The sequence below is a fragment of the Lichenostomus cassidix genome, chromosome 2 (genome assembly GCF_008360975.1).
Source record: "Lichenostomus cassidix isolate B80296 chromosome 2, HeHo_3.0, whole genome shotgun sequence".
NCBI lineage: Eukaryota > Metazoa > Chordata > Aves > Passeriformes > Meliphagidae > Lichenostomus > Lichenostomus cassidix.
Window position 1 is genome coordinate 31,877,797 of NC_139482.1, and position 16,220 is coordinate 31,894,016.

The window sequence follows — 16,220 nt, forward strand, 5'->3', positions numbered from 1 at the left end:
CTTTCTTTGCAGACAAAAACTGCCATTCAGCTCATGGTAAAAATTCCCTGTGCTGATTTATAGAAATACCCCTCAACTGTTCATCTGGCATCAGACTAACAGTCTGGAAAGATCTATTTGAAAGCAGTTTTTAAGTAACTGTACATGAGATGTTAGAACTCAGCTAGAGACTTTAATTTTCAACCTTTTTATAATCTACATTTTTCTTTTGCCAAGTTTAAGATGTCAAAAAGAAAAGCAGAACTAATATTCAGTATCTATAATTAACTTCTTAGACACAAATTGAATGTGATTATATCAATGTCCTGAAACCTAGTATTCAAATGATCCCTCACTTGATTATAAATTTACCATTGCCTGGATGAGAGAACTCTTGTGAAAGGAAGTGTGTACCCTTATCTGCTCCGATTAGATGACAAAATATAAACACTCCTGAGAAGTATTTTTCCACATTTTCAAAGAAAAAGAAACCTTCAAACTCTTCACTTTTACAACTACGAAGCATTTGCCATGACCCAAAGAGGTGAAAGTGAACCAAGCCAATATGCTGCAGAAGTCAGAAGGGTTTTTTAAGGGGCTTCCCCACACACACAGATCTCTCTGGCAGAAAAAGTCAGCAGTGCCGGCTCTCTGCTTTAGATACTAACTTTACCATTATTCATTGAAAATTTCCCATTGAGACTGAAGGCAACATTCTCTTACTTGCAAAATGGAAATTTCTTCTGTCAAACTCGATCACATGAACTTGGTTAGATGTAAGAAGGCAGGAGAGATCACATTTTCTACCACATACAGAGTAGAATAGTCAAAGTTCTGCTGGAACAGCTGTTGATCATTTCTGGTTGTACATACTTCCACTAAAACTAGAAATCTAAAGAGAAAAACTGTCAAATACCACTGTGCTGTGAAGATTTTTTACTCCAGTAAGTTAGTTACAGGGCAGTCCACAACCTGCTTGCTCCTCAAATACAATTTGAGTCAGTACAGGAAACAGTGTATTACTTTACTTCCACACCACGTTTTCACACAACCTGTACCACTTGTTTCTCTGAAAGGGGCTAATTCTTCTGCAAGTCAGAAGCTCTGTGGTCTTTTCATTCACATATTTGATCCAGTAGTGCTCATTTTATTAAAAATATTTTCAAGGCCTTAAAAATATGTGTCAAACACAGCAGAGTCCCATGCCTGTGATCACAGTAGTAGGGCAGTGCATGTGCACACGGGGACCCTTCCTGGTGCCCAGCACTGCAAGGGATGGGCTTCAGGAGCAGTGGCAGTGATCTCCAGACACTTCTGTGCTCTAGCATCAAAAACTTGCTGCCCCCCTCAGCCCAGCACAAACACCTCCTGCCCTGCAGAATCCTGGGGTCAGCTCCAAGGAGCTCTGCATCAGCAGCCTGGTATCACCAGCAACAGATTTTCAAGTTTGCTATTACCCCAGCACAGGAAAGGTCATATGACCAGACAGACCTGATGAGTTTCCTCCTCAGCCTCAAGGTCAGAAAGTCTCCCCTGCATTTGGGAAGCTCCCATCATCTACTGACACAGATGGTCTCACTGCATCAAAAATGCAAGCATAAGATTATACCTTCTTTGCCAAGCAGAAAGACATCTTACAAGTTACATGTAGGAGGGCAATGTTTTTAATCCCTGCAAAGCTCAGCGGAAAACACCATGCAGAAGAACTGGGAGCAATGCAGAGTAGTCAAAGCAATCCAAGCATACTGGAGGCTGCAACGCTATCATCTCTTACACATTGCAGTCTCACTGACCCACTGCTTGCCTCACCTCTGTAAGGCTGCATTATTGCACTGTGTGAATGGTGGAGAAATCAACAGCCACTCCACAAGGGAAACGTGAACAATACAACAAGGGTGGCCACTAAACAGGTTGGTTATGGCAAATTAATTGGAACTGTTGACATGCAGGTATACACAAACTCAGAAAATCGAGTCTTCCTACAAGTTGTTTCTGTCTTTCCTTTGCAACAGACAGTAATTTTCAAGAGGGTGGAGATGACTGCTTGCAGACTTTAAACAGGAAGGCACAAAGGGCAGCTGCAAGCACATCAATACCTTGTGCATCCCAGGGAAGCTGCAAGACCAGACTTTGACAAGCTAAAACAAAGCATTGCGTAGTTTATATCTATTTTGGAAACACACCCACAGTTCCATGTTGAAGCAGGTTAAGATATTTCATTAGTCAGGTAAGGACACCACTTTGAGAGTTCTCATATTTGTTTTACAAAGTTACTTTTAGAGCACATAGCCACAAAAAACAATCACCAACGTACATTTCTATAGGGTCCAGAGGCATCACTGGACATTGGCTTAGACTAGAAGCTGTTACGTAGCAAAGTAGTGGAAGTCATGGACACTTGTCTCTAACATTTAGCAACAACACCTGATTGTTTTTTTAATTCCACCCACCTCCTGAGCTGGCAAAAGTTCATGTTCTCTTTGGATGCATTTCATAGACCTTCCACCCTCCTTCTAGATCCCACAATGATTTTCACAGCCAGTGAGCTCAGAGACCTGAAGGCTGGTTGTAGTGGGTATACACAGCATAGCTAAAGGAAGTTCATATCTGTTATACAGCCATCTGCATATGCTAAAGATGTCCATCATCCATCACCATTCACTGGAGACTGCACAGCTGGGAGAGTCCCAATCACTGATCTATCATGAATCCCCACTGCAGTCCCAGACACAAAGCCATCTTGTCAAGCATTCCCACCACTGTGCTGCTTCTTCTACTACATGTTTGAAAAAAAAAAAAAAAAAAGGCATGTCACCAGGAACAGATTACTTCCTGGGTATGAAACCCAAACCTACTGATGGATTACACACACACTAATTACTGAACATGAGCAAGAGGCTGAAATGAAGTGACAACAAGCAAGTCTATAAGGTGGCAGTCACTAAAGTATTGAAGTCATCCCAGCTTGTGATAGCAACATAAACCAGCAATTATTTGGGCTGCAACAACCAATACCCACAAATCATAAACTTGGGGATAATGAGTTGATCCCATGCTGCCTATGAGAATGCTACAGGTCCACATGAGTCCCATACTCAAAAAGAAGAAGCAAAACAGCAATTCCTGTAGTTGAGATGTAATACACATCTTTTCACTGTAAGCTTGCATGGATGGTTACTGTAAGTTTCTATAGATTTGGACAGAAAAGCAGAAATACTGGAAAACATACCAAAAAAAGGAAACAAGTGCTGAGAAGGTAGGATATAAGATTTGCCCAGACTAAAAGCTTGCTGAATGTCCACAATGGCATTAGCACACACTAACTGGCAGCAGATTCATAACTCAGATCACATTCAAAAGGGCAACAGCTGCTATATGCAATCATGGAGGCTACAAGTTTAATTACACATCCAATGAGACAAAGAGCTGAGCAACACCTTCCTAGGAGCCACTGGCACATCATTATAACCCTCCACTTCAATGTACATGGTTGAGGTTGGCCTCCTCACTGCTGCTCACACTGGGTAGCTATGAGTTCGGCAAGGGAACTGTGTGAGCAAATAAGTGAATTTGTTGCAAGAACAGCTATCTACTGCTCACATAACAACAGCCTGATTTTATTACTAAGAGCAACAAAAAACCCCCAACATCCAATAAAAGGTGTTGATTTGGATTAATTTCTTACACATGCATTCAATCCCCTATTAGATTTTATAACAAAGCAGCTGTTAGCAAGGATAGTTTTAATCTGTCTTCCCTTCCCCCTGCAAGTTAATGGTGGGCTACAGTTTTCAGAGCGATTTCCTGTTTGCATTATATTCTAAAAATCCTGCTCATTTGCTTCACTAAAAGGCATGTGCTTGGAAGTGGTTTTGATGGCTTTTAGTCACATCCCCCCTTTTTGATTGCCGCAATACTCAATGTCTGAAAATAAGGGAGCTATTTCAAGTTACATTCCCTTCCCTCCCTGCCCACATGTACTTGGCCACCAATTTGGGACACAGGATCAGAGGGAGCTTTGGGCTTTAGAATAACACAAAATTAACAGACCTTCACCTCTCTTCCCCCTGCTCAGCAGATTTGTCTCAGTTGGTGTTCACCCACATCTTAGAGACCTCCTACCTATTCTTCATGCCTTCATTGCTGCTTTCCAAGGCCTCAGCCCAGCAGCCAGTACCCAAATACCCACAGCATCCAGGCTCTTGGAATGAGGACTAGCTGCTGGGTGAAATGTCATTCTCCAGCTGTATGTTGTGTTGGTATCTCTTGCCTTCCCATAGGCATTTCCCCATGCTTGAAACAACAGCTTCACTGCTTGCCTCGTCTTCCTTCTTCTGCAGGAGATGTTACAGCTGAGCTCATTTTCTTCCTTTTCCCCCCTTATCCAAGAAATAACTCAAGATTTTTCTCTAGCACTGGACAAAAGCAAGTAGGAGCTGCAAGAAGAGACACAGATGGGGCCACAGTCTTGAATGGTCAAGTTCAAGTCTACAGCCCAAACAGTGACTGCAGGAAGGAGTGTGGAGGCAATCCAGCAGTATACTTGTAAGAGCAGCAATGAAGTAAAAGGTTTGTGTCAGGAGCAGCCCCACAGTAGACTTGTTCATTGGAGAGATAGCCCAAGAGCCAGTTTCTACTTGGCTAGCAAGCGAGACAAACATCCCACATACCTAAGCAAACTGTGAGGAGAGATGTGTCGACTACCATTGCGTTGTAGAATCAACAGGACTGGAACTAGCCAGACCCTTGGAAATAATCACATTTTGCTTCCCTCCCTCTGCAAGAGCCAGTTGCATAAAGTTAGGTCAACATGTGGTACACATATGATTCAAATGTAACATTTCCTGGCAACCAGCAACATGCCCAGAGGAGGATCTGCACTACTGATAATGTTGATTTTTGCCATGGCCATCATAAAAAGGCAAAGCCTGCTAATCTCTTGAGACATAAGGAGCAAGCCCCATTCCACTTATTAGCTTTCCACAGGTTTTACTGCAGTTTTTTGTTTGTAGGGGTTTTTTGTTGTTGTTTAAAGGAGCAAATCCCAATACATACACAGATGTCTCTGACAGCAACTACCTTCATAGAGTGAAACGATCTAAAATAAATAATGGGCAGATTTAGTTCTCTGATTCCATATCAATAAAAACTTCCAAGAATGGACAAAGGTAATCCAAGAGTGGGAAAGAGCTTCCAAAACCAGCTAAGTAGGCTCTACCTCTTCAGCATGAAAATGAAAGAGCTGAGGAATAAAGACCATTAAAACAATAAGGAAAAGTGGGAGGGAGAAAAATTAACAGAGCTTTTACTATTCACTCTGCCTTCCAACACAGGAGTTGGGAGGTAGGTGGAAGTTGAAAGCATGTGAAATAGGATGGTTCTTCCTTTGACATGCCCTAAAACCATGCTACTTCACTGCAGTATATTGTGGATGTCAGGAGTTTGCATGGTTCCAGAATATGCTTGCCAGAAACTCTAGATTAATTTCTCAAATACAAACTCACTGGTTTTGGGTCAGTAGGTTTCAGGGCTGCAAAATGCCAAAAGTCAGTCAACTGCTCTGATGAGCTATTACTATATGCTTGCCCTTACTCCTGTACGTCTCCCAAGGCACAGCAAAGCTGTGACTATACATTAAGCTCTCTTCTGACCCAGTGTTGCTGGTTTTATGCTCTTTATGCACAAACTGAGTAGAGTGGGTTAAGAATCATTGAGGCCACTTGAAATTAACATATTTCTATTCCTTTGGCTACTGTGAACAAGAGCTCAATGTTTCTCCTTTGAGAAGAAGTTATTGCTTGGGGAACAACCCATTTATACATTTCCTTCAATTCTTTTTCAAATTATACAATAGGTAAGTCTTAAGTAACAATCACTGCTAGTGGCATCTTCTTTTAAGGCTGAACAGAAATTAGTTCAGAACTTCCCTAAGAGCAGGCCAGAAGTAACTTGTTTGCCTAGTTACTACTTTAACTAGTAACTAGTTAGTCACACCAATTTTACAATATTTGAAGGACATTTTTGTTTATAAAAGCATGTAGCTTTACCAGAAGCCTCACACATGCCAACAGAAAAGATATGGACATCTAATTTCATCAGGAGTCTTTGGGCTGCACTCTCAGCATCTAAAACCAGCACTTCTGCAGAAGACCCAACACCAGTAGGAGCTCTTGGTTCCTTATTTCACAGAGAGAAACCTAAGTGAGCAAGACTTGGATGTCAGGCAGCATGAATAATTAGTTAGGAAAGAGTAAATTTGTGAAAGATAAAGAAAAACTGTTAATAGCTTTGACAGGGATAAGTACGTTTTTCTTATTTAAAAAGTATATTACTTTGTAGACCAAAAACATGCTTTGGGACTTTTGTTACAACTTGCAAATCTGAGGTTGCAAGTTTCAGAAGCTACAGTTTTCACCAAGTAGTCCCTTGGCAGCTTGGGGTTTGTGCTGTTGGAGTACCAGTGGTGAACTAGATTGTGCAATTACGTGTGAAATGAAGCTCTTCCCAGCAGGGTGGTGGTGCTACTTACTTTGTTTCTGGGCTGTCTCACTTAAGGGTGGTTTGAACAATGGCTTAATTTATCATTGTGTTTGAGGAAATTTATCCAGCAATGCCATACAACCTCCAAGACCTATCTGCATACCATTCCCAGGCATGTTTCCCCACTGTATATACAGGTGACAGACTTGCAGAAGTTCCACACGGAGCCTAACTTCCAGTAATGATGCTATACTGAATAACACTTAGTTTCAGAGGATGGTACCCTACCTGGACACTCTCTACCTGGCAGTCAGAAACAAGTGTCTGTGACCTAGCAGCAAAAAAGGTCAACAACAGCAACCTGTATCAACAGGAACACAGGCAGGAAAGTTGGAGGAACACATGGAAGAAAGTTAATGAGTATTGAGTAAAAGAAAAGGGGATAACCAATCACATGACAATACTTCATCCATTTTTGGGACCTCCAGTACAAAACAGCCATTGGGAACCTGGAATGAATTCAGTGAAGGGCCACCAAGATGACTGGAGACTAGAATACCTCTCCAGTGAGGAAATGCTGAGGGAAATGGGCATGTTGAGCCCAAAAATGGACAGCTTTGGGGGGAGCATAGCAGCAGCTTGCCCCAGAGGTCACTGAAAAGATAGATCCCAAGCTCTTCACAGAGGTGGAGGGTGGGAGAGCAGAAGACAACAGGCTTGAGTTGACACAACAAATGTCCTCACCAGGTATAAGGAACACAGTTCTCACCAACAGGATAATTAATCCTTACAACTAATCACCCAGAGAGGTTGCATGTACTGCATTTCTAGAAATCTCCAAGAATGGACAAAACCCTAATCAATGTGGCTTGAATTCAATACAGAGTGCTGATTTGAGCAGAAAGTTGGACTACAGACCTCCTGAGATCCCTCCCAACCTGAATGGTTTTGTAATTCCCAGAACAAACAAGTCACAATGCTGGATAAAGTGGTTGCATCATTATTAAAGTGACTCCTTAAGCAGAAATCACAGCTAAGGAGTGCAACACCTTGACAACTGAGTCTTTGAAGAAAGGTTTTCACTGAAAGCTTCCTAGAACCACAAACAAAACGTAAGACTTGGTGTCTGGTTTCCCAAAAAAAAAATTGAACCAAGGAAATTTTGTTGTGTCTATTAGATTTCTCAGGTTTTGGAGTCACTGTTAGTGACATGGTAAACAAATAACTATTATTCTAGGCTTGCAAGCAGCACATCGCTTTTACAGTGCCAAGCAGCCCTATGGTGACAATGCCAAAATTCTTGCACACTAACAGCTGTTTTAAGTATTAGAACACTTCTGGAAAGTTAGGGATAAAAGTAAGGGATTACAGGTTGTGATTTCCTTTATCCCAGAAGATCAAAAACTAGTAGTGAAAACAGACTTTTTCTCATCTCAGTCAGAAGACAGTGGAACAAATTTGGATGGGGGAGAAGTTTTGGTCAAACAGTTGCACTGAAACTTTTTTTAAATGCTTCACTTGGCTATTCCTACTATTGAATTCTGAAAGGGAAGACACAAGGCCATATGTGCAGTCTCAAAACACAAATATTCTGCATGTATTAGCTGGAAAGGCCACATTTAACACTTAAAACTCACCAGTTTGCTGTGTTCTGACAATTAGAGCCCATCACAGCCAAAAGTAACATACTCTAATACAGATATGTAAGATAACTCCCTGAATCACAAAGCTGTGTGGCTCACACAAGGCAACAGATTAAAAGTCTCAGGTCCAAGTGGAAGCTTCTCTCCCCTCCTTGTGTGTCCCCTCCACAGCATCTCACAAACCTTGCCCCAAAGTCACTGCAATTTACTGCTCAGCTTGCTAAAGGTCATGGTCAAAAAGCTGAGACACTTCACCACACCTTCTTTAAAAGTTGCTCAGCCAAATTTCCTGCCTCCGCTGTATGAATCCTGTGGCTGCCTGAACATGCACCCAACACCACTTTTCCTGCAGCACAGCCCAAAATCTTCTATTTCCTTTTCTTTTGACTTGATCACCTTGGCCACCTGGAGTAAGAAGAGCAACTTTCACACCTCTGAACTAGGTCAGCCAAGCCAGCTCTGATCTCATGAATCTTTGATTCCTCTGAAACAGTGTTTAACACTGTGTCTCGTTCCTCTGGTTGGAAGACCACCTTCTAGGTGCTTAGCACAACAGAGCCCTGACCTCACCTCTAATTTCTCTACTCATTACTTAAGCTACTACAATATGAGTTTCCTAGAGAAACCTGAACCTAGAGAAACTTGAGTTGTGTTAACTAATGTAATGCTACTTGTCTAAGCCTACAACTATAATAGAAGAACATCAAAATATCTTCAGTAGGGACTTCTAGGATATTAACTCTTACAAAGGGGCAGATGTTTGATAAAAGTGTCACTATCAACGATTTTTAGTAGGATCCTGATTTGTATGAAAAAACACTGGAGCCCAAGTCTCAAAGAAAATGACCTTTCCTCATTAGATTTTTTCCCCTTGTCTATAACAATAGTATGATGATTATCAGCAGTGCTGTAACCAACACACTTTTATGAATAAATCAGTCCAAGTGAGAAATATGTTTATTGCATATTTATCCAAGGACCTTCACTCCCACATCCTGTATTTTAAACACCTGCAAGAGGTGTTTATTACCTCACATATACCTGTAAATATCACCCCCTATAATTAAGACAGGCAATTAAAATCCAAACATAAGACAGTATGTCCTCTGAAGTGCAAAACTGGGTGGTCTGCCATGGTCAGTTTCATATATCAGATTGCCTCACCTGCAGCTAAGCCCAGCCAGATAATGGGAAATACATGCAGCTGAGGAAAAACCAGTTAATTCAGAGAGTGTGCCTCAGGTCAGATAACAGAGAGGAAAGATGATCACCCTCTCTTTTTCTTTTTGTCAAAGAGGAGCAAAGGCAGCTCCCCACACTCCCCTGGGTATAGATCCAAGCCCAGGAAGAAGCCATGCCTTTCTGAGGTTCTGTATTGCCCCAGAAGCTACTCTGCCCCCTATCCTATAGTTTGGAATCAAATAAGGCATGTGATCAACTTTGATGTACATAATTCTTGATAAATCTCTCCAATTTCTCATTAGAGCAGAATTAATTAGAAAATTAATTGGGGGAAGGAAGGGAATCTCACTTCCAAAGGCTTTTGACACTGTCACCTACAACAAACTCACAACAGTATAACAAACACACAACTCAACAAACACTGACAACAGTGTAACTCAGCAGTTGAGGAGCTGACCTTGGGACCGTCAGGTTAGAGTCATTACCAGCCTACTCTCGAACTAAAAGGCTCTGTTCCACAGGGTTTGCAGGGACTACACCATCTAGTGTTGTGTCAGGTTTCTGTTTACTAAATCTGAAGATGGCACAAAGCTGAAATGGAGTGACAGTATACCTGAGGACAAGAGCTCAAAGTGCTTAAACTACAGAAACTACTCTGGAGAAGCCTCATGGGACATTCCCAGGTAAAAAACAATCAACAGCCTAGAAATAAGAGTCTTGAGAAGAGATTGAAAGAACTTAAACTCCCTCCTTAACCCTCCCTAAGCATCACAGGTCTTCAAAAATGTAAAAGACTGCTGCAGAGAGCAGCATAACATGTTCTCCATTCACCTGCTGAGTAGGACAAGTAGTAATTGACAAGAAGTACAGCTTAGTGCCTGATGCAGCACACTGCTTTCTGTTTCCTCCTTAAAGATCCCTGCCAGAGATTCCCATACCTAGCAGGCAGCAGCAGATTTGTGCATGCTTAACGTTCTGCTAGCATTTTTATAGCTATACATTATTTTTATAGCACTATATTAAGTTAGGATTCTTGGAGGAAGCTTGAGGTGAAAGACTATATTTCAATATATTTTATACATCTTTACTGTTTATTCACCTTACTTCTAGAATTCTTTTCATTGTAGTTACAGCTCATTCCTGCATCTCCTCTTTACATCTTGGCTTTACGAGAAATATCTACTTTGTATAATCTTAATATATTCTTAATTGCAATCATTTCATTGGTTTTCTTTTCCTAAAACCCACAAGATCCCCACCTGTTCTCTTCATATCCTTGGCATTCTAAAGTAAACTGCATCTTAAGCAGGTACCATTCATCAAGATTAGTTTTTACACTGCATCTCTGAAGAGCAAACAATCCACCCCACAGAGCTTAGCTGCTTTATTCAAAGCAGCAATATAAGATGCTACAGATCCTCAGGACAGTTATGTGCACTATAAGATTTACAAACATTTGCTCAGTGAGATCAGTCTCTATCCTTTAAAAAAAAAAACCTGAAAGACACAAAACTGTTTTACAAAATATGCAGATAGGTTTGAGCCATTTCCACCCTCCTTGCACTGTCAGAAATCTCGATGCAGAACCCACACTCACTTCACAGCTCTAGAAATCCTTTTCCATTACTACTTCTCCTTGGGGAATCTGAAACATTGGAGGTCTCAACATCACTATGAGACTTCATTTTTCATTTCCATGAAAAATGAGGAAAAGCAAGCCCTGTTTAGTAACATTCTTTTGCCTTCAGAAGCGCTAAATCAGACCTTGCTTCCCACACATTTCTGTCCCCGAAAGCAACCTGCAAGTCTCACAGCAAAGCTAGGAATACACATTCACAGCAATTTTCTTGCTTTCTTTGCTCACTCAACAGGTTCACACTTCACAGGCTTGGCTTTTAGTCTACCTTTTTTGTTACCAAGTTCATCAACACTATCTGTTTATCTGCTCCATCCAAACCGATAAGGAAATAAGCCTACAGAAGATAAGTGGGAACTCTTCAACAGCTACCTTCCTGCTGAGCCAGCAAGTGCCATTTCTGGCACCATCTGTGTCCTGAAAGTCTGTTCTCTAGTGTTTTATTCACTAAACATGGAAAAAAATATTTGGAAAGAAAATCTTTTGAAGCATCTTCTACACCGTAGATGGTATTTCAAAAATATTCTAAAAGAAAGAGAAATAAAAGGGGATGGTATTACACAGTTCCATCTCAGAATTCTACTCAAATCCCCATCGTGTTGCATCAGAAGCAAACCCTAGGTACTTCAGTTTTAAATCACCATACCTAGATTTCCTTCCAGAAGGCATATAATTTTGTCTTGCAAATACACCTCCAGTGCTGAATACACACAAGCTAAGTGAGAAAGTACTTGTCATTACAAATTAGGAGTCAATTCAGTATATTACAAAGTACAGTTCAGGAAAGAGTAATAAGAGATCTATTTACTTTTCTGCAGCAGCCACAGGGCCAAGGTACTTGTTTCCTATGAGTAGGAGTGAGATTGGTATATGTGGGGAATCGGAAACAGGGGTGTTCCAAATCCTTCACTAGCCATGATTCTTAGCATCAGCCTGAGCTTTGTATTTCAAGGGTAAGGATAGAAAAGGGGAAGGAAAAGCTATACCCACATACTACCACTAAAATTGATGCATTAGCTTTTTGAGGGTGTGCTTCACAAAAGAAATCATGCACGTGTACTTGAAATTATTAAATGGATAGAGTAACCTCTGTAGGCAAATTATATGTAAGCAGCAGAAAAGGAAGATTATGCATGCAGAAGTCATGATGGTTTTATGGAACATGGTCACTGATCCAGAATCCCCAAACAGAGAGAGTCCAGTGAGGAAAGGGGGAAGATGCAAGTGAACTCATGGATAAATAGAAAACATGATGCTGGATAATTTCCTACCAGTTCAGAATCCAACTGCAGTCTGAGGCAAGTTCTAAATTTTCCTAGTTCAGAGAGAGATGCTGCCTTCCCTCCACCTCCAGTTTCTCCTAGCTGGGCAAGGAGCACAGGAGTACCCAACCCACACATACAGAAAAACCTGTAGAACCTTGCCAAAAATCTTGTGAAGTTCAAATTAATTTCCAGACAAGTTTTGTACAAACTTAACCTTGAACGCCTTGGAATAAATTAGAATTTTATCTTTTACAGCTGCACTTTTCAAGTGAGCTCTTCAGGATAGCAACCTTGTGGTTTTGTTTCAAAGTAGTAACTCAGCAGATCATAGCAGTTCATTATCTGCCTTTTTCTCCACCACTTAGCTCTGAATATGGTCTAAAAGGGTTATCTTACCTTTTTTGCTTATACCATGATGGTCTGATAAGTGCATAGTGAGGTCTTACATTACACAGAGGAAACTACAAGCCCAATTTCTATGGCTAGTTGTAAGAGTCAGTATTTCAATCAGTAATGTCAACTTAGGGGAAAGAGAACACTATTTGCAATATTTTTCTCAAAAAGAGCAGCTAGAAAAGCAAATAGCTAATCTGAATTTCTGTACTTGGTTTCTGAAAAAGTCTTGCTCATAAATGCTTGTTACTCTATAGCCATTTATACCCACTGCTTCCCATCTATATGGAATAACTGTGGGTCAAGTGTCCTACGAGTTTTCAGGACACTCAGTTACTTCCAAGGGGAAGTCAAAATTTCCTTATCATTAAGGTTCAATGTTTTCTCTCTTCTCTTCCAGTAAAAGCACTAGATTTTACTAAATAGATGTGCATGCCTCTTATAAAGATAAGAGGGTACATCAGTGGAACCATTTCTAGGTTTTCACCAGAAACAGATTTACTCCAGCATTCCATGAATCTCAAAAAACCAGCTTCCACCTAACCTACATGGAGAGCAAAGGACCTGTATGGGGGACCGTCCTCAGGTGATGGATCTCCAACCACTCTCACTTCAAACCAAGCTTCAATATTCCCTGAATTTTTTTTCTGGTTTTGGAAACCACAAGGCAAAACTTATCTGGTGGTGATCAGGAGTGGGAGCTACTACCAAACTCTGTTGCACTTCACACTACCAACACTTCAGGTACATTCCTGTGAGACCAGCATCCCTACCATGCATCCACACCTGCTTCCTCCAAACCAGAGGAGCTGCATTTGAGAACATTGTGGGTGCCACCCTTGTTGTTAGAGGGCCTTGTGGGTGTTTTATTAAGCCAAGGACAATCTCTGTGCACAGAGATGCTCACTGGGTCCCAGTCCCGTGCGGCCCAAGGCATGCAGGTACCACTGTGTGACACTCTGGCACAAGGACAGCTGAGAAGCACTGAACTGGAGGCATGCACACTGACTACTAGGAGCTTTGTAAAGAGCTTGTTTTCATAAAGAAAAAAATGAAAACAAGGCAGTTACTGCAACTTTTGCAAAGAATGGCACTGTAACCTTCCTAATAGCAGCTATACTAGGGGGGAAAGTTCACAACATTAATCTGCTGTTCTTTTCACATATCCTATGCCACAGTAAAAGGAAAGGTGTTGCACAGTACAAAGTGTGTTTTGTATTTCAATATGGAACATATATGAGGGCTGGTAGACTAACTAACCTAGAGACTTCTATCATCAGGGGGTTTTTTATCTGGTTTTAAGGATTTCACACCTATTAGAAGTCAGTTTCGATTCAAGCAATTAACAAAGGGGTGATGAGGCAAGAAAATTGGCACAGAGGGACTATAAGACACAATCTGAGTAAAATCACTCCAGCTGCTACACATGCACACTCACATACCATCCACTCAGAAAATATTCTGCAAGAACATTGCTTCAATAGAAATACCACTCTGTGTATTAATGTCTACTCTCCCGACTAAGAAAGATGTATTTTAAGAAGGAATCATCAAAAACTCTTACAGAGCTCAAAGGAAGCTTTTTCAAGGATTTTAACACCAAAAAAATATATCAGAACCCAAAGTAAACTGACATAAGACGATTCCCAGATGAATTTAATCACCAGTCACTCTACTTTATCAACACAGTTTTAAGAACATACAAAGCTTACCTGCTTAAGTACAGAGGTGCCAGACCCCCAGCACTTACAAATAAAAACTTTAGGAAGTTAGTGGACAAACAGGCAGGCAACCCTGATGTTGCAAGAGAATGCAAAAAAATATTGTAGAAATTTTAGGATCTCTAAATTCTGTGCTCAAAGGATCAAATCTGTACAAGTAATGTGAGGACATCTGGGCAAGGTTGAGATGATGTTAATAGGGACAATTTTAACTCTTCCAGGGGAACTTTAGGAAGACAAAGTGTTTTTAAAAATATGGGCAGAGAAAACATCTGTCTGAGACCAGATGTCACCACAGAAACTGCAACAATAGAGAACAGGGATTATTTAAAAGTCAGAAAGCAGATGGGAAACTGGGTAGATACCTGTAGTATATAAGCTTATCAGCTACATGTGTAAGGAGTCATGAGCAGGTAGAAACATTTCTAAGTACTCTGGTCGACAGTACTTCTGTTAAACATATCTGTTTATTCTCATCTCTGAGTTGCATGCCTCTTCTCTGATACTTACTATTCCTACACAAAATCCTCAGAGGAATTTTGTACCAAAAAATAAGTTAATCTTCAAATTACTCACCCTCAGCCATTTCTATTACTACTCTGCCCAGGAACTTGACATAAAAAAGCAGTTATGAATTTGAAATAAAAGATATCAAGTGGATGCTGTTCAGCAGAGGGGTATGCAAGGCTCGGGAAGTGCAGAGGAAAAGTTCAGCTGGACAGGAGGCACCAGAAAGGCAGGCTGGAGCAAGGAGAGGTGGTGTGTGCTGGTACCTTACAGAGACCCTGTGGCTCAACAGACCAATGCCTCCATTTTCTTTCAAAGCTAGGAGGCAATCAGGCTGTGCAAACAAAGAAGTAGCTGCAGATGGAAAGTTAGATGAAGGCGACAGACCAAACCTGCTGGAGAACAATGCTACCAGAGCTTTATCCCCAAATCCTCCACCCTCTAACTTCCCACAGGCAAGACGATGACTTACCACTAGTAAAACATGAAAAAAACATTTTAAACACCTACAAAGTAGAAAATCAGCAAAGAACAGATTTATCTGTTCTCAGTAGTCCATCAACTGCAAAAATTAGAGCACTATTTGTGGAGTGTAAACACCAAGTATGTACTACACTGGTGAGAGCCAATAACCAGAATTCTATGAATGAACAATTTGCCATAATGCCACCAATACTGAGGAGAAAGGAAAAGCAAACACACAAAAAGAAAAAAAAAAAACAAAAGAAAAACAACCACCACCCCACCCCCACCACCCAAAAAAAGGACCAGAATTAATTTCTGCTTCTGTAAATGTTTTTGACCAAGTATTTAAGTATTAATTTTTATTAAGTTGACCAAACTCATACACCAAACACCAGCAAGGTCCAAAATGGATGAGCTTTCAGTCAAAGAGAGTGACTGCATCAGGAAGCCAGCCTTCACCAAAGAATCCATTTCAACATTTTTTATGGTTAACTCGGAGAACAGAAATGAAGGCAGTTATCTGAATTGCTTAGAAGGCTCTATTGTTCCCTCTTCCAAAGGATTTTTCCCCAGAACAGAATGGGTGGTGTGTGCAGAGCAAGTAAAAGGTGGGGGAAGGGGAAAAGTCCTGTGGATAAAGAGAGAAACAGAAACATAGTTTTTAAGCAAAGATACAATTTTTTTTAAAGTAACTTCCTACCTCCCACTGCAAGTGAGGCGGGATATTCCTGATCTGAAGCTTCCGACTCCTGCAGATAAATTAAAGAAAATATTTTAAAAAAAGACCAAAGAAAACATTATTTCAAGATAGACTATACATAGCAGTGTCATACATTTAAGCATCTGTCATACTAAAAGGGGCAAAACCAAATACAGAATTCAAAAAAACCAACAGATCGCCGAGGGGGGAATGTCAGGTCAAAACCATTTCAAGTCCAAAGAACTGTTA

General features: G+C 40.8%; 1 protein-coding gene across 3 annotated transcripts in view; it reads right to left on the reverse strand.

Annotated features, from left to right (window-relative positions):
* The window catches only part of IGF2BP3 (insulin like growth factor 2 mRNA binding protein 3), a 113,646-nt gene that overhangs the window by 72,441 nt on the left and 24,985 nt on the right, over nucleotides 1–16,220 (reverse strand). For all 3 annotated transcript variants that reach the window (XM_085050920.1, XM_085050921.1, XM_085050919.1), the window contains one exon: nucleotides 15,972–16,020. In XM_085050920.1, coding sequence (XP_084907046.1) covers nucleotides 15,972–16,020 — 49 coding nt within the window. The remainder of the gene's footprint in view (nucleotides 1–15,971; nucleotides 16,021–16,220) is intronic.